Source organism: Prorops nasuta, unplaced genomic scaffold (genome assembly GCF_024137725.1).
Source record: "Prorops nasuta isolate Cenicafe-Biocafe unplaced genomic scaffold, Cenicafe_Pnas_1.2 PNAS00006, whole genome shotgun sequence".
NCBI classification, from domain to species: Eukaryota; Metazoa; Arthropoda; class Insecta; order Hymenoptera; family Bethylidae; genus Prorops; species Prorops nasuta.
In genome coordinates, this window is record NW_027116803.1 from 7,819,296 (window position 1) to 7,846,064 (window position 26,769).

Sequence of the window (26,769 nt, forward strand, 5' to 3'; positions counted from 1 at the left end):
TCATTGATAAAATCATAAATTTATAAAATTCCAAAAGTATTTATTACTATTTTATACAATAAGAGGCCATCTTCATTTTGAAGTATTGCTCTGTCTTTTTACCAGATCTTTCAATTTTATCATTGAAACAAGGCAATTTCTAAAATAAAAAAGTATTAAGCGTTTAAAAGCTTCATGCTAAGTGCCATTTCAATGTATTTCGCTTATAGATCATAGAAATGCATCAGATTCCGTCCAATTCCGTCAGGATACAGACAGGCTACTGCCCATCTAGTATGCACTTGCAGTATGCAGGGTATGCAGCTTCATGCATAGAGCGTGTTTTTACTGGTGTTTACATATTCTTGCGAAAAATATAGGGGTTGGTATGTTCTGGATAAAAAAACTTGTTTAGATTCATTTAAAATTTAAATACTTATGTTAGACATGTAAATAATGAGTTTTTTTTCCCTCCTAAAATGAATAATTATCGAGAATTTTATTGGAACGACAAGAGTTACGGACAAAATACTATGTAAATATTGGTAGTTTAAAACTTGTGTATTTGTCTTGTGACGAGTTAAATTTATCAGTTCCGGAATTGATCGCGATAGAAAATTTTTCTGCGTAGTGTGAAAACATTTTTCGTGCCTCAGAAATCTTTATAGAATATTTTTTTTAACGCTGAAAAAGAATATTTAGAAAATTTTGGAAAGGTGAATTAGGTTGCATTAGAATTTTTCGTTTGGTTTTGAGGCATTTCCTGTAATTTTCCGAAGTATTTAAAGTTTAAAGTAACTGTTTAACTTATTTTTAAACATTGTTAATCGATCGTTTTAAAAGTAATCTTTAATTAGGTAAAATTTGCAAATACCAAATTAAAGTCGTAAATGAGGTTAAACTGGATTCACACATGCCATAATAATTTGACAGTTCATTTTTTTTCGAAATATTATTTAAATTTTTAGTATAGAAATATGATTCTCATATTTGACAAGTGCACCATCATATTTCAATTTTTATTTCATAACAATTCTATATAGAGTTATATTATTTACACAATATGAATTTTTTTACTTCATTGTATATATTCGATAGTGGAGTCATTTTTATGATATTAGTAGTATATGGAATATTTTTATTACTTATAATGTTACTGACTAATCTGCTTTTCTACTTTTTAGTTAAACCCTGCAATATATCATGATGTAACATATAAGAGAAGAAATGACTTTTTACTATTGTACCTTAATTAAATCGAATTAATTATACAATAGCAGCGAGTACTTTTAATTTGCCAAGGCTGCTGAATGTATTCCAAATATGTAGAGATGATTGAAAAAAACAAAGTGAATCGAATCGTAAGTACTTGAAAAAAAAAACTTTAAATAGCATGATTATCGTTACGTTTTGCTTAATAATTTCATTTCCGTTGTAAATCATTTGAAATTACTACGTGTTCTAATCATTTATCACATTTTGTTTATTTCATTTGCACGCTATTTTAGTTTTTCAAGTAGCTTAGCTAAAGGGGAGAACATTACTCTATAATTTTTATCAAGATGGCTATTGGAAGTATTATTTGTGGTGCAAATACCCCTAAAGTGAAAAGAAAAAAGAATAAGGTATTTTCTGTTTACAGATTTTAGTATTCATTATATCATACAAGTTTATTCATTACAAACAATTTTCTAACTACTGGAATTTTCTAATATGTTATTCTTTTTAGTCAAATGAACGCAGTTGGATAGAAGGCACATTTCAAAAGAGGGAATGCACTAAATTCATACCAAGTGCTACAGATGAGCATAGGTAATTTAACAAGAACCCATGGTTTATTTAAGGATGAAACAATTTAGTAACATTTCTTTGCTAGTCAGTGTTTATATTTGTTTAATGTTTAAATTTTAATTGAGGACGTTATATTATTTAATCATGAAAACAATTTTTTATTGTAGAACATTTAGCGTGTGCTATTTAGTGTTTTTATTTTAATTAATTAACTTATCTGAATAAAACTACTTTTTCATGTAATGAAAGAATAAAGATTTTATATGAATAAAAAATTTATCATAAATTCTAACTTTCTATATTCTTACATTTACACTAACTTAATGAATTCTGCACTTGCACAATTGCATTTAATAACATTCATAACTGTGTGAGCATGTTACAACTTAAAAAGCATGGTAACTCAAATAATTCTATTTTTCAGATTTACAGAAAATAATTTATTTAGAAGGCTACTAACAAGCTGCATCAATTAATTTATACACTAGTCATTTTTCTTTAATTTATTTTTCTTCCTTTCATTACATTTGTAGGTATGAAGAAATACAAGGTGATAAGAGTGCTGAATACGACGTTATTACTACATCTAGGTAAGAGTTTAGTGCTTATATTTTTCAAAGGTTTGTTTGATAAAAATACCTGTTATTCAATATTTGTTATTGAAAATGCAAGAGTATCTACGTATGCTTGATCTCCTCAGTAGAGAATCATTTAAAGTAATTCCATTTTCTATAAACATTTTCATATTTCATTGCACCTCAAATGATTTCTCTTCTCCTATAAATATTTATATAAAATAATTAATCTGTAATTGTGTGTATGAATTTTATATAGTACATAAACATGGAACTTTATAGCATACGCATGCTAAATACACTGAATATTAACTTAAGTAATTTAATTAAATATGATCAATATAGGTTTTTTTAATTGTTAGAAGTTTTTAAGTTTTAATACTTAATTATTTAATTTCTAGATGTTGCTGCGGTAATTCCTATACACACCATTGTGGAACGGGAGCGGATATTCAGAGTTATTCCACTGGAAGCGAAGCTGAAAAAGAACGAGAGCAATGGTCTCCAGGAAAAAACACAAAACCGTTTCCAACCGATGCTTATGGTACCATTGAATTTCAAGGAGGTCCACACCCTACGAAAGCTCAGGTTTTAAAGCTTATACTTATCAATGAAATATCTTCTTTAATGAAAAAAATTATTAATAATTAATATTTTCTGTTCCAATTAAACTGATTTAAAATTTTCAGTATGTACGAATGGCTCATGATACTCGACCTGAGCCTATTGTACAATTGCTTTGTCGAGAGTGGAGCTTAGGATTACCGAAATTGTTGATTACTGTTCATGGTGGTCGTTCTAATTTTGAGCTGCAGCCTAGCTTGAAAAAAATTCTACGAAAGGGATTGCTTAAAGCTGCCAAAACTACAGGAGCATGGATCTTTACAGGAGGAACCAATACTGGTATATGTTATTTCTCTGTTTCAATCAATCTACTATATTATTAGTTTTATTAATGTTTATATCGTCGTAAAAAATTCAGGTGTTACGCGTCAGGTAGGCGATGCTTTGCTGTTAGAGCGTTCGCAGCGGCAAGGTCGAGTAGTTAGTATAGGAATAGCACCTTGGGGAGTCCTAGATAAAAGCCACGAATTGATCAGTCGAGGAGGAGAAGTGTCCTATGATTTTCTTTCGTCTCCTTGGTAATTGATTGAATTTTGCATTAAAATAATTATATTTATTTGTTTGAAAAATAATGATTATTTTGATTAATACTTTTTAGGTCGAAATATGTTGTTCTTAATAATCGACACGCATATTTTTTATTGGTTGACAATGGTACTGGTGGACGTTATGGCGCAGAAATTGTTCTTCGGAGAAAGTTGGAGAAATATATTTCTAATTTGAAACTGCAACCATGTAAGCTCCAAGTTAATATAAATGTTAGAAGCATATAAATATACATGTATAATTTCGATTACAGACACGCACAGTAGTATTCCCGTAGTAGCATTAGTAATAGAAGGAGGAACGAATACTATTCGATCGGTTTTGGAATATGTCACGGATAATCCTCCAGTTCCGGTTGTTGTTTGTGATGGCTCTGGACGTGCTGCAGATCTAATTGCGTTTATGCACAAGTAATACAAATGAAACTTTTATTAAATAACTTAAATCGTTCCAATCGCAAAATTTAAGCAATAATTTAATAGATACGCGGTAGAAGGGGACGGAGACTCAACCGAGAGCGAAGGCCCACTGGAAAGTATGCGTGACCAACTTTTAGAGACTATCAAGAGGACTTTTAAAGTTTCATCGGAACAAGCCAGTCAGCTATACTCCGAACTATTGCAGTGTACTAGAAAGAAACACTTGGTAGCTAAATAATATGAGTAGCACCATATTTGTACGAATTTTAAACTTAATATTTATTTACTGTTACATCAATTTTCAGATAACCGTTTTCAGGATAAGCCAAGATCGACCTCAGGAACTCGATCAAACAATACTAACAGCTTTATTTAAGTCAAAGCAATTAACACCAGCCGAACAGCTATCATTATCTCTAATTTGGAACAGAGTAGATATTGCACGTAGCGAAATTTTTGTTTATGGACAGAAATGGCCTCCGGGTGCTTTGGAACAAGCAATGATGCAGGCTCTTCAACACGATAGAATTGACTTTGTAAAATTGCTTTTGGAAAATGGGGTTTCAATGCGAAAGTTCTTGTCTATACCTCGTTTGGAAGAGCTATATAATACGGTTTGTATTGTTTCTTGATAAGATTGAGACAAAGCATAAATGAATTAGCCATGGTAATGCTTTTATTACATTTAAACTTACAGAAAGAAGGTCCATCCAATACTTTAGGATACATTCTGCGCGACGTACGTCCACATATTCCAAGAGATTACATGTACACTCTACACGATATTGGTTTAGTTATTAATAAGCTAATGGGTGGCGCATATCGCGCTCAGTATACAAGAAGAAGATTTCGTACTATTTACACAAAAGTTATGAAACGATCCGGTGGTCATCAGCAACACATTCATCGAAATAGCTGTGCCATAAGCGGCAGTAATCGTTACCACTCAGGTGCCGGTGGAAAATCGGACAGTTTAACTATGTCTTTGTTAGCTGAAACTTTACCAGCTAATCGCGATACACCACTTTTTGATTATCCATTCAACGAGCTCCTTATCTGGGCTGTGCTAACGAAACGCCAGCAAATGGCACTATTGATGTGGCAGCATGGGGAAGAAGCTTTGGCTAAAGCTTTGGTAGGACTAAAACTTTATAAAGCAATGGCGCACGAGGCAGCTGAAGATGACCTGGAGACAGAAGTATACGACGAGTTAAAGAGTTATGGCAAAGAATTTGAAAATATTGGTAACAGAATTACTACACTTTGACATTTCAAAATTAGAACGAATGCTTTTTCGTGTATTACACTTTTTACATTTTCCAGCTCTGGAGTTACTGGATTATTGTTATCGACAAGATGACGACCAAACTCAGCAATTATTAACTTCGGAGCTCCAAAATTGGTCTGGTCAAACTTGCTTGTCACTTGCAGTCACAGCAAATCATCGTCCACTGCTGGCACATCCTTGCAGTCAGATTATATTAGCTGATCTTTGGATGGGTGGTCTTCGTACTCGAAAAAATACAAACCTTAAAGTAGGAATATTTAGTAATTAAAAAATAGTAGCCGGTCGAAAATTGATCATTTATATAATTTTTAGGTGATTCTAGGACTTATATTTCCTATTTACATAGCAAAGTTAGAGTTTAAAAGTCGGGAAGAATTACAGCTAATGCCACAAACCCATGAGGAGCATCAGATAGCACTCGAGGACGAAAAGGAGGATAGCGACTTTGAGCACGGTACTCCGACAGGTCCAGATGTAGAGGTAAACAAGAAATAAATGTTAGTTAGCTAACCTAGTTTTTTATTGAGATAAAAGTGCACTAAAAGAATAACGTAGAAGTCATTCTAAATAATATTTAGGAACATGACTCATAATGCGAAAGAAATTGCGAACATTACTAAAATAAACAATCATGCTTATAATGCGAATTATTGTTTAAAGACAGCTTTGATTTAAAAAGAACTGCTTCAGCCGCTTCGAACGAAAACAGGATTGTTGCTGGTTTTAAAGTTTTCTCAGTGGTATTATAATTTTACGGGCGTAAAACTTCCTTCAAATATTCTTTGTACTATTTAGTCGTTGATTCTTGGTAGAGTTTCAAGGTTCGTAGTTTGATGAGTCTTATAAATGTATTTTATTTATTTGAGAGAATGTTAATATGTTTGTCATTTGTAGACTGTGTGGGTATGCGTATAAATTATTTTTTAGAAACGTCCGCACAGGGGTCTGAGTGTACGCAACAAATCCAACAGCCAGCAAGGCGTTAAGGTATATTAATATTGACCTGAACGCAACGATCCGTAACTTAATAATCTTGTATTTTCTCGCGCACCTTACAGTTGTATTTATTTTTTCTTTCATATCGCCAAACAAGCTTATGCCGCGCAAATCATCCCATTATTCTAACGATACAAGTAGCTTTTCTTTCGTGAAATTGCACTGCAACTCTTGTCGAAAAATTGTCTCTCACCAGGCTCACAGGCTTCCAATGTTTGCTTAAAATAGCTTGCGATTTTTTATCTCACTCCTTAATCATATATATTCTGTTGCTACAGCTTCTGCTGGCTCACCCTACTTAAAAAATACTCTGTTTTGCAAAAGAATCCTCATACCATATGATAATGATCGTTAAAAATTAGAGCTACACACATAGCCCTACTATATAATTGGTATATTTTACAAAATATTTTTATTCTACGAACAAAGTAGGTTTTAGAAATTTTTTGTTTAATTTTTGTCTTAAATTTCTGTTTGTCATTGAATAGTATTTAGAATTTATTACGACTACTGTCTTGAATTCTAATATACTTTAGTTTTATTTTTCCTAAATTTTTTCTTGCTTATAAATTCTCAAAATGTCCAAATAATTCCTATCTCTTAATTGTATCGATGGTGAGTGGTCCTAGTGGGGCTATGAAAACCTACTTTTTTACCTTAAAATGTTTCAGAATTTCCTTGCCTTCATTGTAAAGTCTCGTTATGTGTTGTAAACTTGAACTTGTCCATGCTTTCCTTTAGGCTTTAATTAGTAACGAACACAACACAACAATTGTGAAGGAAACGATCGTGCAAGAGAATGGGAAGGTTTTGACTGATAGCGAGGATGGAAACCATCGTGCCTATGGTAGCAGGCCCCTTCGACTGAAAAAAAAGTTGTATGAATTTTACACTGCACCAATTGCTAAATTCTGGGCAAACGCTGTAAGTACGATGATGAAATTATATATAATCGTTTATCTATTCATTTATTTTAATACATTTTTTCGTACTTTCTTTCGCAGATAGCATATATCATATTTCTACTTCTCTTCTCGTACTGTATCCTAGTTCGAATGACCGATCGCCCATCTTTGGCAGAAATCTATGCAATTGCATACATATGCACACTTGGCTGTGAAAAAGTACGAGAAATAGCCACGTCGGAGCCAGCAACTCTATCGCACAAATTTAGTGTCTGGGCCTGGAACATGTGGAATCCATGCGACGCGGCTGCAATTATTTTCTTTCTAATTGGCCTTGCACTGAGATTACGCCACACAACTTTCGATATTGGTCGGGTCATTTATTGCGTGGATTGTATCTACTGGTATTTGCGTATACTGAATATTTTAGGCGTTAACAAATATTTAGGTACATTAATTTATTATTGAAGAAAATCAAAATAATCATAACTGTACTATAAGGTATGCTGACGTCCAAACATTTCTTGCTATTTATAAATAGGTCCATTAGTAACAATGATGGGAAAAATGGTAAAGAACATGATATATTTTGTGGTGCTGTTACTGGTTGTTTTAATGAGTTTCGGCGTAGCGCGGCAAGCTATTCTCCATCCAAATGCAGAACCAAAATGGAGAATCGTTCGAGATGTACGTATTTTCTGCTAATAGAGTTTCTCCAACGTTTATAATTAAAATAAATGCTCATCAGTCTTTTTTTTTGTCACTTTTTAAGATATTCTTGGAACCATATTTCATGTTATACGGAGAAGTATATGCGGACAATATTGATCCTGATTGTGGTGATGAGCCAGGAATGATCGCGTGCCTACCGGGTCGTTGGATCACTCCAGCAGCGATGTCCATGTACCTTTTAGTAGCAAATATTTTGTTGATAAATCTCTTAATCGCGGTCTTCAATAACATCTTTAACGAAGTGAATGCTGTAGCCCATCAAGTATGGATGTTTCAGAGGTTTACCGTGGTGATGGAATACGAGCAGAAGCCTGTTTTGCCTCCCCCCTTAATCGCAATCTGTCACGTTTATTTACTGGTCAAGTACTTGTTCCGCTACATCACTCAGGGCAAACAAACTGCAGGAGAGACGTGTGACAATGGACTGAAATTATTCTTGGAAGCTGACGATATGGAAAGATTGTACGATTTTGAGGAGGATTGCGTCGAGGGTTATTTTAGAGAGCAGGAGCAAAAGCTGCAGATGTCTACCGAGGAGCGAGTGAAGATCACCACTGAAAGAGTCGAGAATATGCATTCGAAGATAGAAGATATCGACAAGAAGGAGAGCAACCAGAATGCCTCGCTTCAGGTAATTTATTCTCTCTAAAAAATTTGTCTTGACATATTCATATATATATATATATATATACACACGTACGTGTCTCTCGTTGATAAAACAACTGTTTTACCCTCAGGCTGTGGAATTTCGCATTAGGAAACTGGAGGAGCTGAGCGAGCAAACTTTAGCTCACCTTGGAGTGATTCATCGATTCATGGCTACGCACATGCCAAACGAGGGTTTTCTTAACGTGGAAATCGGTGTACGTCAGCGTCGTGTATCCGAAAGATCGGAAGCCCAGTCCGAATCAGACTCGCACTCCCAACTACCAACGATAATGACGAGACGAAAAAGACTGCTGAAATCGTTAACGGATGGAACATTTCTACATTTAGGCGAGCCTACGGAGGAGAACATCCTGAGGAATTCCGAGACCATAGCGTCTAGAGAAAACTTGAGTCGAAATGACTCGTCGACCAGCGTTGACGCGTCGAATGTACAAGAAGACTTTAAAGTTTCAACGAGTCAAGAGACGGAGACCAGCAAAGACGTACCGGAAATCGAAGAGACCAATGTGAGGAAGGTGGAGGCGCATCTGGATAGAGACACCAGTAGCGATCCAACCGCCTCTGATACCAGGCAGGACTCGACCGAACGTCCGACCAGGCAGAACAGTAGGAGTAGATCAGAATCCGATGATATCATGATAGCTTCGGCAACGGGGATTCAGCGTGGAGTAACTTGGGCCGAGCCCAGGGTCGCTGTGATATCTCAAGCCGCTAGCAATCCAAGGTCGATTCTTCTCGCAATGCGCGCTGATTATACGAGTATCACCGATGAGCTTGAGAGCTACTGTGGCCTTCTAAGTCCACCGAGAACTCCTCCGGTCTCTCCTCCTCCTTCCCGCAGTAGGAACTTTGAAATGTTGAATCCTGAAATGGCTTGGCAAATTGAGAACGAGCACCTGCGCGATGCAGAAGCAAGCGACTATCAGCAAATGGAGGATCTTATTCAACGTAGATACATGCAAAGCGACGATGATGTAATGGGAGGGGATTCGGTTAGTTTACCCAGCGAGCCTGCCACTATACCTTATTTTCTCTCCTGCGAACATCCCAGACTCCGAAGATCTTCCGCCATCGACGAGGATCAGCTGTCATCCCGCAGACCACCTCCGATCATCAGCGTTACCAGGGAGATCGAGCAGACTCTTTCACGACCACCAGCCATTCGTGATCCGGAAACTCCAGATGTTAATGATAAATCCTTGGCCACTGTTCCTGCACCAGCATCCGAAACCATGTGCTAACTGGCGCACTTTTCACTTGAAACCCACACGAGGCTATATAGAATTAGATAGACAATAGGAAACGATTGTTTTCAATCGAAATATCCGGTACTTTAAGGTACTCTTTATTCCAGGGAAAACTAAGGCAAATTTTTCTGGAGGAGGCTTAGCTCGAATCATGTAATTGTTTTACGAATCTTACTTAATTCCTAAATTAATTTTTTTATAGGCCTATTTAGCACAATTAAGTATTTTAATTTTGAATTATTTATAATCAATTGATATCATCGGGTGATTTTTATGCGTAAATATTTAACTTGTGATTTTTGCAATAGTCATTTTAGATTTTCCGACTTCAGCCGATCTTCATTGGGCTTTTTAGCATATATGTCGTATGTCAATGTTTACACTAATCAACGAGGTTGCTGGTAGATTAAATTATAACAATCGAGGCATCCAAGTGCGAAAGTTACTAAGCATTAATGCGTGTTCAGGTAGTACAATTCTGTTATTGCCTCTTCTGTCCATTTTACTAAGCGACATAGACTATACTTCCATGTAAAGTTAAGCTCTTCGATATTATGAATTTTTATTGCCCAATTTTAATTTATATATTGCTGAATGTTTGATTTCAACAAAAATGTTTTTTATATCGCTTCAGAATTCTTTACACCGTCACTCGAATCATCGCTTAGAGTGACTTTTTACTACAATAATGTTTCAATTACATAATTCTTTCATTCGTAAACGAATGTCAGGATGATCTATCGTCTTATTCTACTTTTACTGCCAGACTCTCAGATCAGTGTTTAAAACTTTTCTGTGTAGATCGAAACAAATTTTTAAACCTTTTTCCTCAGTCCCCTTTCGAGATAAGAAGGTAGAAAATTTATTGGGCTAACTAAAAGTCTTAATGAAAAATCTAAAATATCTAAAATATTTCAATAATGTATTTATTAATCGTGTAGATCTCAACGAAAAGAATTATGCTCATAACATAAAAACTTGAATTTCGAAACGTTTGAGGAAACAAATTGATAAATCTCTGCGAGAGCGATGTTTTGCTGGCAAACAAGAGTCTTATTGGCTTAGATTATATTTAAGGCCTTAAAGTGCACCTCAGGTGTGAATTCCAGGACTCGCATGGACCACATGTAAAAGCAAATCATATCACGCAGATGTTCTCTTACATAGAACTTTACTAATCTGCGTAATTACAATTGCACATACTTTTCTTAATTCGACTCGTTTATCCATAACTATATAAAGTCCGTTGAATCGGAAACTGATGAGGATCTTAATAAAGTGTATTCAAAGTTAAACAGAGGTCGACGAGTTCGTCCAATGAATAATAATTACAATAATAATAATACAAATTGTAAAATTGAAATTTGTGCAGTAATAATTGTTATCAAATATGGCGTAATCTGAATATATATATTTTGAGAATAGCTATTGATCAATAACCAACATCGAGGAATTGATGAATCGATGAATTTAAGGACAATTCAGACAATTGCATTATATTCGTAAAAGATATCTATCAGTGAGTTGAGATGATTTACGCGTATAAAAACCTACAACTTTCCATACACGTGGAGTAATAGTTACGATTGTTAGAAACTGTGAAGCTATTTTATTGATCTCTCATAGACCTATTTTTTTATAAATTATAATTTATTACTAGAAAAGCCTGGTGCTTCCAAAAAAAGAAGAAAGTATTGAATTGACATAAATTAAAAAGCAATATTCTATTTTTAAGATATATCATCTATTCTTAGAAAGATGTAACGCGGATATGCCAAAAATAGTTATTATTGTAAATGAATTATAATAGCCTTTGATCATGTGTTAGCTTGCTTCCCTATCAATTTGAAAATTTATAATTGATGAATAACTTTACACGATATATTCTGCGCAGCTTGATAATCACAATAATTTATAGACATGTATAATGTATACGTATAGATTAATCTCATAGCAATAATTTAACGCATAAATTTTAAAAATATATTAATATTAATTATTTTAATTAAAAAAAAAAAATACGCTACAATATAAGTTGCTCAAATATCTACGAGGAATCTGCAAACACGAATATGAAATATGTATAAAAAATACTAGAGAATATAAATTTCAACTGACACACTTAAGTGAAAATAGTATTTGGCACCAATGATTTAACTAATATGAAAAAGAAGTTTCTACCGTCTACTTGCGTATGAACTTTTCTTTTAGATCCGAAAGATGTTTTCGTCTGGAGAAAGTTCATTTAGTTGACAATATGAATTAAGATAATCTAATATTAGAAATTGTGAAACACTGTAAATGATCGAATGTAACTAGTCATTGATAATATTTTGATGTGTTATAAATTACATTCGAGATAAATTACACCATACAAAAGTTACCAGAAATTAATTAGTTTATTATGTAATTAATCATTTTCACTATTACGTACGTGCCTTTATACGAATTAATTAACAAAATGAGCCATATACGCAATTTTTTATTTCAACAATCTATAACCGATTACAAATAATAATCTAATCAAAGGAAATTAGATGAATTGCACGAAGTATTTCTTTCTGTGTAAATAAACGATCAGGCGAAATAGACAATTTAATTGAATTCGAAGCTCTATCAATTTCGCTCATATATATATATATATATATATATGCTTTCCATACTTCTCGTAAGTAAAGCATTTTTGTTAAAATGTGCCAGAAAAAATCTAACAATTAAATCTCATATACGCTTTGCTCCGCGTGTAAGTAAATATTTTTTGCTATTCAGAATTAAGCAAGTTAAACTTTGAATGTAAAGTGTACAATTGTTAGAAATGCAATCGATTGAAAAGTATATGCTGTACTCTGAAAGAATATTAAAAGAGTTCGTTAAACTAAAGCTGTTTTTGTCAATCTTTTCACATCGATCGAAAAACTCTGCTCATTAATTTCCCTTTTTATTACCCATTTTTTGCTTGATAAGATCTGTTACGGTGCTAAATTACTATCCACGACGGACTAACCTGAATAATTAATCAAAGCGTGCACGAGAATATATATAATGATGGGAGGTTTCAGTAGAGAAAAGTGTTTCGAGAAGAATGGCTATCTCGACTTTACCAGAAAAGGGGGATTTTCTTCGAGTAAAAAAAGCCTCTCGATTAAAGAAAATTAGATATTGGAAAAGCTCGCTGAAATGTTTGCTGAAAAATCCATTCGTCCTTGAAATCGTTAAACATTTTAAAAACCACTTGTCACCATACAGGCATCCAGTGGAAAGGTAGAGAAAAGGGTGAATTACTTATTGATGAAAATTTTGGCAATTTTATTCACACCTTCTTGCAGAGGATTATGGTGTCTGATCAATATTTTAGCTATATTGGCAATGATTTATATGATAATCGATGCTACTGATGAATACAAGAAGAGTCCAACTGTGACCACAGCAGAGCTCCACAAGTATCCCATACAAAAAATAGATTTCCCAGGAATTTCCATTTGCAACGTTAACAGAATCAGCAAGAAGGCTGTAATTGACCTGGCCGAAGAATTGTGAGTTTTAATCAATTTCATTGAAACGAATATACAAAAAAAAAGAAAACAATAATTATAGTAATTGATTGAAAGAAGCACGAAACTCTTTATTAATTAACTCGTATATTTAGATTGGATTTTCCAACTACGACTTACGTGGCGAATGTTACGGTAGATGATTTAACCGAGATGCTGAGTTACCTGGGATACCTTTATCATTTTGAAATTCGGTGGGAGAGCTCGGAAAAGCTGAAATTATTACATACAATTTTGGAGCGTGGATACAATGGTTACAACGTTAAAAGAATAATGAAAAGGGTGAATTTTATAATTACTGCGAGGAATAATTTAAAATGGTAAATGTTTGATTTTCTTATAAATTAATATAATTTTGAAATTTTGTACAGCTAGCACCGACGTGCAGGGGCCAGCTGCGTCGGTGCTCCTGGGCCGGAAGGCATCAGATCTGCGAGGACATCTTTTACGTCAAGACCACGAGGAACGGATATTGTTGCACTTTTAATTACGGGAGGAGAGATGGAGCCTTCGGCAGGTATTCTCCTCAGATTCGTAAATTAATTTCCGTCTACAGGGTCCGCCATTTAAAATGACACGGGACTCTTGGAAGAATACATAAATCTCTGCAATCATGAAGAGTCGTTGTATTGTTCCTTGGGACCTTTTTAAAATCTCTTGTTATTCGAATTTGAAAATGAGGATTTACAAGATATTTTTGTATCTTCAACAGTTGCAAAGTTACGTATATTGTTGTGTCTTCGTTGCTCTGGATCATTTTAAGTGACGGACCCTATATATATATATATCTAACATGTGGCAGAAACGTTCCTAAAACGTTCCCAGTACTCAATTTAACGCATTCCCACGGTTTAAGAATGTTTTTGACGCTATGACAATTTGCTTCCTGAAAATTAATAGTTTCTCTCTCTTTTCCCCAGCGCACAAAGGGATATTTTCGCCTCTCAGAGAGTAGAGCGTTCAAAAAATACTGGTCCACAATTCGGACTCTCGATTCTTCTAAATCCCCAATTGGAAGATTACTCGTTCTCCATCTTACCTTCGAATGGATTTCAAGTACAGTATTTTACCTATATAAATTTATTCTTACTCGTCTATCTTTCCGATGAAACTATTTTCCACTCCAAATCAGATTTTGATCCATTCCTCCCTGGATTATCCTGACGCGACCAGTGGAAGTCTACAGGAAATTCTCGTTTCCCCAAAAACGGAAAATTTTGTCAGCTTGGAAGCCATCTCTGTTTATGCAATACCGGTATGATCACGATTGCAATTAATTTTATACGAGCTCAATTTTTCCCTCGTGATTCTTTTCATTTTGCAGGCAGTAAAGGACTACGATGTATTGGAACGAGACTGTTTTTTTAGCTCGGAGCAATCTTCAAAATTTCAAGGATACTATTCCTATAGCGATTGCATTGTTCTTTGTCGAATGGAGGATGTTATAAAAATTTGCAAATGTTTGCCATTCTTCTATCCATCATTGGAAAATAAAGGTAGAATGGAGAGAAAATATATAAAATGGGTGAGGCACTTAAGCCGCCCCAAAGCGTCGATACAAAAGGGCGCGTATCTCTTTAACTATAAAAGATATTCACTTTTCACATATGACTTTTCTGAAAGTAAATAACAAGAGGCTTCGAAAAGGTCCTATGCAAAAAGTGAATATCTTTTATAGTTAAAGAGATAAGCATCTTTCTGCATCCATTATCTGGAGCGACTTATGTGTCTCACCCTGTATAGGATATATATATATATATATATAAGAGGGAATAATTTGTAATATTTTGCACAGCCACTTTGAGGACTTGCAACTTGATGGATTTGCATTGTTTGTTTCAATTTGAAGGTAAAGTAAGAATTTGCGAGTAAAGATTTTCTGCAGTCTTCTGGTACATCGTTAATGAATTGTTGTGCAGAAAGATGGATAAATCTGAAGCCCAGAATAGAGAGACCTATGGTCCCATTTACGAAAGCTGGTTCATCGGAAAGCTGGAAATATTTAAATTGCAATTGTTTACCAACGTGCGAACATTTCTCTTATTCTGCATACACCAGCAGTATTCCTATTAACGTTTCGGAATTAGTCTACGACAGGTATACTTCCAAACGTAAAAAGGCACATTGTATATTTAAAATGTTTTACGTTTTTTTTATTATTATTTTAAAAGGGAAAGATTTATAATAAGAAACCACAGTTTGGTGCATATATTTTTTGGTCAGCCAGAGAGCATAAGATTGAGGCAGGACGTGCTTTTTTATTGGTATGAGCTCATGAGTGAGTATGAAAAATTATGTAATATATATATATATATGTCTGTGTATCGAATTGCGTTGTAAAATCCTCTATTGTTCGCTCTTGTCAGGTTGCTATGGTGGCATTTGCAGTTTTTTTCTCGGCTTGAGTATTATAAACTTTATCGAAGTTCTGCATAAATTAATCTCTTACTGCATGTCGGAAGCAACCGAAACAATTCAGGAGGAAATTAAAGCGAACGAGGATGTAAAACCGAAAGAGAGTACATTGTATTGGCATGAGATTACTGGAGCTGCGGCTTACAATGATAAGAGAATCAGATCTTTTCAGTTAGAGCTTAAATCACTTCCTCACGTGAATTGAGTCTCTTTGAGGTTTTGTATATTCTTTAGTGTCAGTATTTAACATCTGTCATCGCCCTCTACAATATACGGAGGTGCGCAGGGACTATGTCTGGTACCAAATGAATAAATCGGGGCCCGTTTGAAGTGTATGGTCGTTGGGTCATACTTGGGACCAGGGCTGTCGCAAAGTAATTTCCTATGTAAGTCTTGGCCGAAACTATAAACAGGATATTTCGGTTTATAGGCATTCAAATTGGATGGTGTGTGGGCAGGACCAGGTCCAATATGGCGTCGCAGATCAGCTAGTGGTATTCCCCTAAAATTTTTTTCAGTAATAAATTAAATGGTAGGTTTCATATAGGATATAAATGTAAAAATCAAGAAAAAATTATTTACATTGTAAAAGCTGGAGCGTCTCTTATTGGTGGAACACCATAAGGTCCTGGATTGCAATCTGTGGATCTGGTGTCTGTTCTTCCCTTGATGGAGTAAACGGGCCCTTTTGGCCCTGCTCGTATATCATACTTAGGTCCTGGCGATTCGCTTACCCCTATATTATTCGTACGTGTATCATGTTTAATTAATTTTAAAAACTGATAAATTTTTGAAAAAGAAGAATTGTAAAAAAGGCTACGCACAATTTCGTTTTGAAGGAAGTCCGAGGCTATAGCCAATCCCATGGGGATATTCTAGTTTATATTTGGGTCCAGGGCTTCTACAAATTGGATCGGGAAATCTTCGGCTGCCAAAGGAGTACGCAGGACTGCGATATTTTGATGTGCAATGATCCTTGTAGCCCACAAGAGGCTTCGGCTTGTACTTTGGTCCAGGAACTATAATTATACAGAAATATTATTCATAAGGAGAACCTGTAACTTAAAAAAATCTGTTTCTCATAAAATATATTATTTTACCTATTTTTCCGCAAATGATTGACTGCTCTTTCGGTGCATCTTCCCTTTTTGATGACATTTTTCTATATTTTTTAATTTATTTTTTCAGTTAATTAATATGGAAAATTTTGATAGTTTTGTGGCCTAAACAGTTGTCATTTTGTTGTTGAATTTGGTTATGGTTTCTATTTTTCCTAAAACAAACGAAATCTGATTTTGGAAACATGCAATTCATGGAGATAGAAAGAGAGGGGTTTTTAATTGAACATTTTTATTAACATTTTTTTTACATTTTTTTATTACATATTATCTTTATCACTGTCATCGGAGGTATAATTAGACTCATCAGGATCATCTAACTCAGCATCAGAATCATTTTCCTTTGTGTTTACACTAAGTTGTTTCAATTTTTGTATCAAATCATGTTTCGTATTGGCTTTCCTGTCTTCGGTATATTCTTCCAAATTTAAACTTGAGTCTACTCCTTTTATCTCCAGAGTTTTTGTTCCATCCTTCTTTGCAGCTAAACCCAAAATATAGCAATAAAAAGTGTACCAACAGTAAAATCAATTTATTATATTTAATATACCCACCATCGCTACTCATATATCTGAGAAACGTTCTTCGTTTTCTTTCTGGCAGACTTTTCAGCATTAATTGCATATCAGCATCAAGTTTCATAGTCTCTTCTAAACTGAGTTCACCTTCAAGAACGGGTCCTTTTTCTCCACACTTTGGACAAACATCATTTTCCTTTGAACAGCGTAGGCACATTATATGATAAGCATGCTTCACAGTTTTCTCAGAGCATTTCGTACATTTGGCAGGTGATTTTAAAGGCTTATATTTCTTATATTTAATTTTCCATTCTATTATCTTCTTGCATCTCTCACAAACATTAGCCACCTGTAAATTGTTAATAAATTTTGTCTTGACAGTTTTATCATGTAAATCATTCTTGAACGCGTGCTGATTTTTATATTTTTGGGGTCTGGTTCGATTCGAATTTCCTCTTTGAAAACTCATGGCATATATTCAACTGTAATTTATATTTTTTATACTTTAAATATCACAGATAAACATTGAAAATAATACCACGACGATTTTCCACGTGTTGCTGTTGTTAACCTTTAAAACTGTTACTAGTTTTTATCTCATTGACAACAGCTCCATCTGGTCAAATTTCGTCAATCATTGTATCCACTGAGCAACAAAGGTATCTATTTTACCGGCGCAGGAAGGATAACAAAACAAACAACTGAGATAAATCGAACCATTTAGCGTTGTTTGAAAGAATGAGAAGAGTATTTCATTGGAATAATTTTCCTTTATAAATATAAGTAAGATAAAATTTAAGAGATTCACCATTTTAAAAAAAGATTTAATGAGCTTTAGGACAGGTAAGAAAATCATTTTCGATTTTAATCTGAAATCTGAACGCAACGATTATGCACACAGCTTCGTTGTTTCAGACACTTCAGTATACTAATACAGTAGTCCTTAGCAGTCAGCAGGAGTCACTCCCGCGTCCCGTCGTCGTTATAATTGTCATCGCTCTGGTATTTTGTTGACGGGAGGCGCTACTGGCTTCTGCAGTTCTGGCCTCATTAATTAAAACGTCCTAATTCACATAAGCATAAAAATGCTAAACATGAATTTCTAAGTAATAAGCCACCTCACTTATCTCGAACATGTGTTCAATCTCATTGAAAAACAAAATATTTTCAACCACTACAGTCACTACAGCATCAAGCAACTTGCATTACGTTCATCTTGTGGATATAAACTCTTATGGAAAAAGAAAACAATCATAAAACTTTTAGCAGTAACCTTAAATCACGTTTCAACGAAGCAATACCGAAGTTTTATATGTACGACACACGATAGGCAACAAGAAGAAAAATAAACAAGAGGATTTAATTTATAAATGCAGTCCAATTATACACCGATGAATAAAGAAACTCATTATATGAACGCGAATGGGTGAAAAATAAGGTTTTTGTTGCGATTGAATTTTCAGACGATGGGAACACGTGAGATTGAAATTATTTGGTAAGTTGTGTGAGGCAAGAAGTAAATAAGTAACGTGGCAGCACATGACTGCGGTTATACACATATATGTATATATCTTACCGTCAGCCCGTTTACAATAAAATTAACTTTTCCTCTCAAGGAGAATAAATGGAATACTTGGTTCAACTTGGCAAAAAGCTGGCGACGAAGCCTCGAGAATGTCGGTAAGGCCATGTATTTGCATATAGTGTATTAGTGTGCAATAGGGAAACTACAGTAGGCCGCAACGATAAACATTGGGTGCAAGAATTCATTCATCCGATTAATAGTAAACAAGCTATGTAATACACCGGTCGTTGGAGAAAGTAGTAATGTGGCTATGATGGTCGTAGAATTTTAATCATATAGTTTTGAAAATAAGACGGAAAACACTGAGCAAGAGACCACTTTAATGAGACCCGGACTTTATTGATTTTACAATCGATAGTGTGAAGATATCAAAGTGATGAATTGCGCAATATTTGGTGCTCTTGAGGAAGGAATCGATAACAATGAAAAAGAGGTATATATATATATATATATATATTTATTATGTACAAGAATATCGGAGCTGCCTAAGAGCAAAATATATAATATATACTTGAAATAACAAAAACAGCACTCTCATAAACAAAAATATATTAACTAAGAGGTCGCAATACGCATGAATTATAAGAAGAGAGAGAGAGAGTGAGAGTGAGAATGGTATTACGTAGCTCAGCAAGAACCTGGAGACCGCAGAATGGTATTGATTACGAAGGAAAGCCGCACCCTCTACCACCCCCTATTTGGAAAGGTGGTTGAGACAACACAATTCTCTCTTGTTCTCTATTCCTATTTCTTTTTGTTATTAATGCAAAATATTTTTACTCCTACAGGGTCTGGAAAGAATGGAGGTTTTTCGCCATTCTCCAAATAATTCGCCAGCGATAAGATTGGCAACAACGGACAAATGACGAGCTCTTTCCAGCAACCGCATCTCATTGGTCCAATGAATTTCGACATCCCCTGCGATGATGCGTACGCGCAGCATCCCTTCTGGACCAGCAACCACCTTTACCCTGCAAAATGGCGGAGTACCTAGCATCGAAATCTCTGGAAACTTTTTTATATAAAAAATCTGAGTGTGATAAATTGGAGAGAAAATTCCAGGAAAGTTTTGGTTCTAATATATATATATATATATATATATATATAGCTCGACGGATATTCGAAGAAGAAAAAAATGTGGAGGACGAATGCGCGCGAAGGCAGCAATTGTGAAGCGATTAGCGCAATTGCGTGTTGCTCGCGAAATGTAGGGGTGAGTGCGTAATCATTGCGTGACTTTGCGGTCGTTTAGTGGCGGTCACTATCGATTTGTGCTGCCTTTAGGCGCACCTAACGATTTGCCACCAACCAGTCAGATGCCATCTCTCTCTCTCTCTTTCTTTCTTTCTTTCTTCGTCTTCAATGTCGTGACAAAATGATAATATCTGCCTCCCCTCAATTAAACCCAATTCAATCACACAAATTGCGCAAATCCAATTAACCAATTCCTTCTCCGCTTTCACTCCCTGTTGATGATGAGGCGCTCCCCCCAACTTTTTATGAAAGATTCTTATCTATTATGATACATGCATATATAGAAACGTGTCATGGACTGATTGAAAAATTGCTCGTAACTTTGCAACGATTGTTTTTGTTTATTTAGAGGCTGCAGAGAGAGAAGACGCGATTGGGAAGAAATTTGGTAAGGACAGGAGAGAGGGGGTACCTTTCGACGGGGAAAGAGGAGAGGGATCATCGTCGAACCAATCAACTTGACTATACTCGTCGAACAAGTCGACGCTCGACGTAATCGGCTCGAAGGAAGGAGAGACACTGCAGCGATAAATGGACAGGCAAGCACTACGTGCCACAATCCACAATGCGTTACAGATGCAATAAACCTGGCGCATTTGGTAAGATTCTTCGGAGATTTCCAAAGGAGAAAACCGCATAGGAGAAAGAAGCCTGCCTCTTCTCATTTCCACCTCTAATTATAGCCCTAATGAAAAAACACTATTGAAAAGTAATTGGAGATTTTTCTCCTTTCAGGTTAGATCCTGCTGTATCCGTTATTGGAATGTTTTTATTGGTTCCAAAGGATTCATCGGGATATACGGAACGCAAGATAAAACATTCTTATGTATACATATGGAGAGGATAGAACGACGTGGTCCCATGCACCATGGAAAGAGTGCGACGACTGCTCGGTGAAAATTATCGAGATGGACGAGCGTAGGTATTTGTTAGTGGCCGAAGGCGGGTATAGAGCCTGTAAAGTCCTGACCGTCCGGAGTATCCTGACAGAGTGTGTTTCGTCCGAGTCCCTTGCTCTGACGTCAGCTCGCTTCGGGTCTCTTCGTGGACTAATATGGGCCGACTGCTCGGTCCCTCGGGGCCACCTCGTGTAGGCTGTCTCGAGACCTACAACTCCTTCAGCCGTCAAGCAGAAAACTTCCAAAAAACCACCTTGGATCGTTCAATCCGTCGCTCGCTCGTCCCTCTCCTCCGATGGATTTACGCCAGGGACGAGAGAGCACCCCCCTGAAATAAGAATTAATGCGGTAATTGAAAGTTGATGGAAGGAGAGGGAAGATTGCATGTATATATATATATATATATATATATATATATATGCGAGGAGAAAGAGGAGGCTCGCGATGAACGACCGAGGCTCGGTACGCGAGTTCCTGCGCAATGATAAATCGACAGGGAATTATGCTAATCGATGCAACGGAAGCAATGGACCAACAGGTTTCGAATCCACCATGAATTATGATGAATTTACTCGCGGCGCAGGAGAAACAGAGGCGTCGCTTAAATATTGATGAATAGATTATCGTCGGCCATGCAGATCGAGCGACCGATGCAGCTTCGACGTCGAATTGTAAAAATCCCACCGTCAGATGATAGACAGAGATTATTGTGTCTATATGTATATACTGATTTAGGTCGAAAGGATACGCTTGGAATATAAGGCGAGCGAAGCTAGAAAGGTTAATTTGCTGGAAACTTTTTTGTAAAATAGGGGTGAATTCTAGCTGCAGGAAAAATATTGGCCATGTGGGCTTGCTTGGAAAGTGGAAAAGTTTTGATAATGTCCGAGTTGTGTGTGGTGCAGAGAGCTTGGTGTAGACGATAAAATGCTACTGGCGTAAAAATACTCGCAATGAAGAACTCTGGGTCGGCCTCGAAGGTTATCGACGCCGAGTCCCGTGGGATCGGAGGGGGTGAAGATGTCATGGTTCGCGGCGAAACACCACGTAAACACCCTATCTCCCGACTCGCTGACATTAACGAGTCAGATAACGCGTAAAAAACTTTACGCAAGTCTATACGCCCAGCAAAAATATACGTTTACGTATATACCGCCATACTTTTTATAATTTTTTCTCGAAACTGCGTATAGGAATATTGTATAATAATAGTTTATCGTTTGAGTAGATTGGAGAAGCAAAGGGGGACAGAGCCGAAGAGTAATAGAGAGATAAAACACATGTAGAAAGATCGAGTGAAAGGATAAACTCTCTATACCTTTTTATTGCTATATTATTTTTAAAGAAAATTAACAAATTAGAAATAGAGATAGAATTATTATATATATATATATATATATATATATATATATATATATATATATATAGAAGATATATAGAGAGACGTATAAAGGAAGACTGAAATGAATTGGGTTTAATGAAAGGAGCAATATATTGATTGATCGAATAAGCCGATGGGAATGAAATAACAAGCTGGAAAAGCGGACAATGGGCAAAATTAAAAATTCAAGCGAGTATTTAGACTCGGATAGGAAGCTAGGGCATTATAACAACGATTTGAAAGTAACGAGCGTATATAGCAAGCTTGACCGGGGCGGAAGCAAGTGGCACACTGTCAATGAATATGTAAGCTGACCCCTGACCTGCCGCCTGCATATATACATATTCACGCGTGTGCCCAGCCACAAACACTGACTTGCAAGGATGATGGCAATTCGGCCACTTCCGTGCATGCTTATCCGTATAAATAACACAAGCCACCCTGGTTTGTCAATTAAAATTATATCGCTCGATTAAGATTAACAAGAAGCGTTGCGAGTTTCACCATTCTACCTCGTGACACTGCAATAATAACTTGTGTTTAGTTGGAGAAGGAGAAATTTTCTCTCCTTCCCCGATTTCAATATTTCCCTCGCTGTCTCTTCCGATCCTGCGCTGCGGTCTTCGGTGGAAGAATTCTGGCGTTCCTCAACTGCATCGGGGATGGGACACTCGAGATCCTAGAGTGTCCGATTCGAGAAAGAATGGATATTTTCTGAGGAATATTTATTGTTCTCGCTGCAAGAGGAATTAGCATGGTTCCACATGGGTCATCCGGTGCCCGCGACGAATTATGGATGGTGCAATAAAAGAGTCGGAACTCGAGGATCTCCACTGAAAGGAGCGCATATTTAAGCTCGAGTTTCTCCTCTGAATAAAACATACACGAGCTTAATTTATTCCTATATTCTCCGCTGTAAAACCTACCTATGCGTGTAGTTATATAGATACATAGGTGAACACATATAGCACCAAGAAAACAGAAATAAACGTTGACAAGTTACGGGCCGAGCGAGGGTGCGAATTTTTGGTCCATTAGCCTCTCTTCTCTTCTCATGGAAATTCGTGTTAATCCAGGATTATCCTCGTGAATGTAAGAGTGTGCCTGGATCATTTTAATAACATCCATCCTTACGAGAAACACGATTAAAGCTCCGAGCAGTATATCGTTTAGATATATCATATATAATGTACTGTAACTATACATATTTATTTTGTAATGAGGGATAACGAACAAACTTTGTTAATCTTTGTCCAAAAATCTAGGAAAAATTAATAATTAACATTTGTGTGAAATTGTAACTTATAATATATAGCTCGATTGGTTAAATTTTTAAACTAAGAGTTAGGAGGCTCTGATACCAAAAACTAATGCGATGGTCACTATATGCTATATATGTATACCATAGAACCGAAAGTAAGAGGCAACGTATAGTCCTTTTGGCCATAATTTTGTGAAAAAGAAGAAAGAAAAATCTTTCAGTGATTTCGCTTGGGAGAGCGAAGATTAATGGCAGCACCGTTTCTAGCCCTCCGATTGTCCGCGAATGCGGGGCGCTGCAGCGTGAAAATAGCGATAAATTATCGTGGGATAATATTCGTAACGAGAGAGAGAGAGAGAGAAGCGATAAAAGATATTAGTGTTGGAGCGTGCACCGTATTTTCACTGATCAGCTTGGATTTTATTCGGCAAGAATGAATGAAGGTTGATAGGGAGAGGGGGGATGAAGGGAGGAGTTCTTTTTTGGAGATCGGTGGATCGCAATCGCACCTTGCATTAAATTACGGCCTGAGGTCGATTGAACCGATTGGATAAAGACCGAGACACGATATCCGTACGATCTCGTAGCGCAGCCTCAGTACTCACCGCTGCTCACTGACTATATATATATATATATATATATATATGAATACATAGGGCGCACGGTGCGTCGGTGCACGGTGGCTCCCTGGCCCCGACATTCGTGGCAGCCAGCTCACGCACACACACACACACACACACACCTCGCTCCGAACCCTGCAAATATTCCTACGTGTGCGACGTCCAGCATGGAAATTATCAATTGGCCAGACTCGATAAGATCCATCAACGTCAATAGGAACAATAATAGCGGCGGTAATTGCGATTATTATAATTATACTCTAATAATATTGCGCGCGCGCCATTAATTATGAGCGAGTGGATGAAGATTCGACAGACTCGACGAGGTAAAAATGGTTTGGGCCGAAAAGAAAAGCGTGCATTGCGCAAGTTGAGTCGAGGCTAAGTTCATCTAGAGCCGGCCGAGCCGGGTCGAAGGTCCATATTGACTCGCACTTTGCTACGAGACCATAAATATACGTCATACATACGTCACTCATAAAATATGCGTATATAGGATAAGGTGATCTTCGACACGAAAAAAACCTTGGTCGCTATAAGAATCCTTCACGGATAACGAATAATCTCAATTTTTAATCGATACGAGCTCCTCGGTTGCTATTTGCTCGGTTTATGCATATTAGACGCTACTATTGTTTTTTGGCAGACGTTAGACCATTGGACAGTCGGTGGAGATAACAAGGCCGTCAGAGACTCAACCTACTTTTTTAGTAATTTGTAAGAGTAAGAAAAGGTCTGGCGACCCTCGAGTATTGGCGCAATTGCTGATGCAAATTGTTTTTTTCTCGTCTCGAGAAATTCGGTTCGATTATTTCATTTGTGCACATAAAGAAATACAATGCGGTACTTTTTTCTTATGAAGGATTGGAGAGGAATTTGACGTTAAACGCGTTAACGCTTGATGGGATGGGATGGGACGAGCCGATTTGACCGAAAAATGTCAAAGCATGATCTGCGCGGGCGCGCGGTAGGCTGGAACGAAGGTGGCGCCCTCGTATATAGTGGAATTGCAGCGAGATTGCTTTGGGTTAGTTTAGCCTATTTTAGAGACGCCTATTTTGGCTGCGGAGGAGTGTAAAGTTAGATCTTGGAGCAGCGATGAGAAAGAAAGAGGCCGGAGAGAGGGAGAGGGAGAGTCTAGGTGGAAAGGTTATAATTATATCCCCGTAGCCGAGAAGAGAATCATTCTATTCCACTTGGACTCCTCCATCGAACTCGCCTGGCTAATTCTTCTGGAGACTCTTCCATTGATCTCTTAACATAACATTCGATCAAAGAGCCAGCAAAACTTCCAATTTCGACAAGATCACGATTCGTGTAAAAAATGTGTTATTAACGTTTTTCTCACAATTTCAATGAAGGAAACAGACTAGCGAAGCGAAGAATTTTCCTCGATCCATGCAAAATTAACCTATATTGATTCATTTCTGAAGGATTTTTCCAAGATCACCAAGGATCTTGATAAGTTTAATGGGGGTAAACACAAGAGTCACCGTTGTTATCGAGTCGATCCATCAAAACGAATTTGGAGAATCGAATTGTTGGTTTTGAGAGAGAGAGAGAGAGAGAGAGTTTAGAGCATTCGAGGGGAGGTGGGAAATTAATGGACGCGTCTCAAGTCTGGCTGTTTGCGTTGAGAAAGTTTGCGGGAGCAGTGACGAGAGAGACTGGGGTGTCGGGTGCCGGGTGGACCGAGCCAACCGCCAACGGCGTCCTCGGGTCTGGGTAGACAACGATCGGTCACCGCGTCGCGTGGTCCTACCTACCTACACCAGCCATCCCGTCTATTCCGGGATGCTAATGAGGCCCGCGTAATTGTCCAGCCAGCGGTATGATCGATGGTCGATCTATCCACGATGTACCGCCCCCGCGATCCACCGCAAATTATTTTATTCTCCGAACCTGTGGCATTTCTCAACGGATTCTCTCTCGCTCGAAATCCCTCCTCTTCCAGAACCAACATTTTGTTTCGTTTCGAAAAGATATGTTAAAAAGAGAGATAGTTGTTTGTATCTACATAGATTGTCACGGTTCCGGATGGAGAGTTTGGAAGAATTTTGGAAATGCCGATGCATAAAAAGTAGCGTTTACATTGATATAGCTTGCGGCAGGCTTGGGCCGTTTACCCTGGAGGGGTCAGTGTCACGCCGTAGACTCGTCGACGGTCGAGTTCGTTGACTGGATAAGCCAAGCCAGTCTCGGACCAAGGACCGGTTGATCCACCCTTCGTACCATCCTGCTCCTCCGCAGGATCGGTCCTCGGATCCTTGTTGCCCCGATCATGTACCGCCTCTTCCCCTCAAACTTCTTCCTCCGCTCCTGATATACTCTAAAATGCAACTTATCTCCTCGGGATCAACAACATTCCTGCCCTCCATATTTAAGCTTCGAGCGAG

General features: G+C 36.9%; 4 protein-coding genes across 5 annotated transcripts; 2 read left to right on the forward strand and 2 right to left on the reverse strand.

Moving 5' to 3' along the window:
* The first annotated feature begins 521 nt into the window (after positions 1-521).
* Trpm (transient receptor potential cation channel, subfamily M) lies at positions 522-12,645 on the forward strand. 2 transcript variants are annotated; one of them, XM_066729109.1, is made up of 20 exons: positions 522-836; positions 1,164-1,340; positions 1,542-1,604; positions 1,709-1,791; positions 2,304-2,360; positions 2,747-2,933; positions 3,035-3,248; positions 3,328-3,487; positions 3,568-3,704; positions 3,769-3,925; positions 3,998-4,160; positions 4,240-4,548; positions 4,632-5,178; positions 5,258-5,469; positions 5,535-5,702; positions 6,960-7,142; positions 7,223-7,571; positions 7,665-7,810; positions 7,896-8,486; positions 8,593-12,645. In XM_066729109.1, exons 2-20 carry the CDS (start codon positions 1,290-1,292, stop codon positions 9,763-9,765), a joined length of 4,950 nt encoding a protein of 1,649 aa, XP_066585206.1. In that variant the 5' UTR covers positions 522-836; positions 1,164-1,289; the 3' UTR covers positions 9,766-12,645. The 2 variants fall into 2 exon arrangements, with proteins under 2 accessions (XP_066585206.1, XP_066585207.1); XM_066729110.1 differs by lacking the exon at positions 2,304-2,360.
* Positions 12,646-12,853: 208 nt separating this feature from the next.
* Positions 12,854-15,942, forward strand: LOC136774641 (sodium channel protein Nach-like). The gene is made up of 11 exons (XM_066729057.1): positions 12,854-13,032; positions 13,098-13,304; positions 13,418-13,604; positions 13,694-13,839; positions 14,243-14,378; positions 14,455-14,577; positions 14,647-14,818; positions 15,118-15,171; positions 15,242-15,419; positions 15,494-15,600; positions 15,689-15,942. The coding sequence occupies exons 1-11, from the start codon at positions 12,854-12,856 to the stop codon at positions 15,940-15,942; spliced, it is 1,743 nt and encodes a 580-aa protein (XP_066585154.1).
* LOC136774184 (ciliary microtubule associated protein 1A) lies at positions 15,838-17,004 on the reverse strand. Its single transcript, XM_066728332.1, has 4 exons — positions 16,838-17,004; positions 16,562-16,756; positions 16,320-16,473; positions 15,838-16,239 (listed from the first exon to the last, which is right to left on the reverse strand). The coding sequence occupies exons 1-4, from the start codon at positions 16,893-16,895 to the stop codon at positions 15,981-15,983; spliced, it is 666 nt and encodes a 221-aa protein (XP_066584429.1). The 5' UTR covers positions 16,896-17,004; the 3' UTR covers positions 15,838-15,980.
* Positions 17,005-17,057: 53 nt separating this feature from the next.
* Positions 17,058-17,960, reverse strand: LOC136774186 (uncharacterized). Its single transcript, XM_066728333.1, has 2 exons — positions 17,410-17,960; positions 17,058-17,339 (listed from the first exon to the last, which is right to left on the reverse strand). The coding sequence occupies exons 1-2, from the start codon at positions 17,840-17,842 to the stop codon at positions 17,116-17,118; spliced, it is 657 nt and encodes a 218-aa protein (XP_066584430.1). The 5' UTR covers positions 17,843-17,960; the 3' UTR covers positions 17,058-17,115.
* Between the last annotated feature and the right edge of the window lie 8,809 nt (positions 17,961-26,769).

Coding starts and splice junctions, on each gene's coding strand:
- Trpm (XM_066729109.1), top strand. CDS start 1,290: ATGTATTCCAAATATGTAGAGATGATTGAAAAAAACAAAGTGAATCGA. Junction 3,705..3,768: donor TAATTTGAAACTGCAACCAT/GTAAGCTCCAAG, acceptor TTTCGATTACAG/ACACGCACAGTAGTATTCCC. Junction 3,926..3,997: donor CTAATTGCGTTTATGCACAA/GTAATACAAATG, acceptor ATAATTTAATAG/ATACGCGGTAGAAGGGGACG.
- LOC136774641 (XM_066729057.1), top strand. CDS start 12,854: ATGGCTATCTCGACTTTACCAGAAAAGGGGGATTTTCTTCGAGTAAAA. Junction 14,578..14,646: donor TCTCTGTTTATGCAATACCG/GTATGATCACGA, acceptor TTCATTTTGCAG/GCAGTAAAGGACTACGATGT. Junction 14,819..15,117: donor TCCATCATTGGAAAATAAAG/GTAGAATGGAGA, acceptor TATTTTGCACAG/CCACTTTGAGGACTTGCAAC.
- LOC136774184 (XM_066728332.1), bottom strand. CDS start 16,895: ATGTCATCAAAAAGGGAAGATGCACCGAAAGAGCAGTCAATCATTTGC. Junction 16,757..16,837: donor AATCATTTGCGGAAAAATAG/GTAAAATAATAT, acceptor GTATAATTATAG/TTCCTGGACCAAAGTACAAG. Junction 16,474..16,561: donor ACTTCCTTCAAAACGAAATT/GTGCGTAGCCTT, acceptor CGAATAATATAG/GGGTAAGCGAATCGCCAGGA.
- LOC136774186 (XM_066728333.1), bottom strand. CDS start 17,842: ATGAGTTTTCAAAGAGGAAATTCGAATCGAACCAGACCCCAAAAATAT. Junction 17,340..17,409: donor CAGATATATGAGTAGCGATG/GTGGGTATATTA, acceptor TTTTGGGTTTAG/CTGCAAAGAAGGATGGAACA.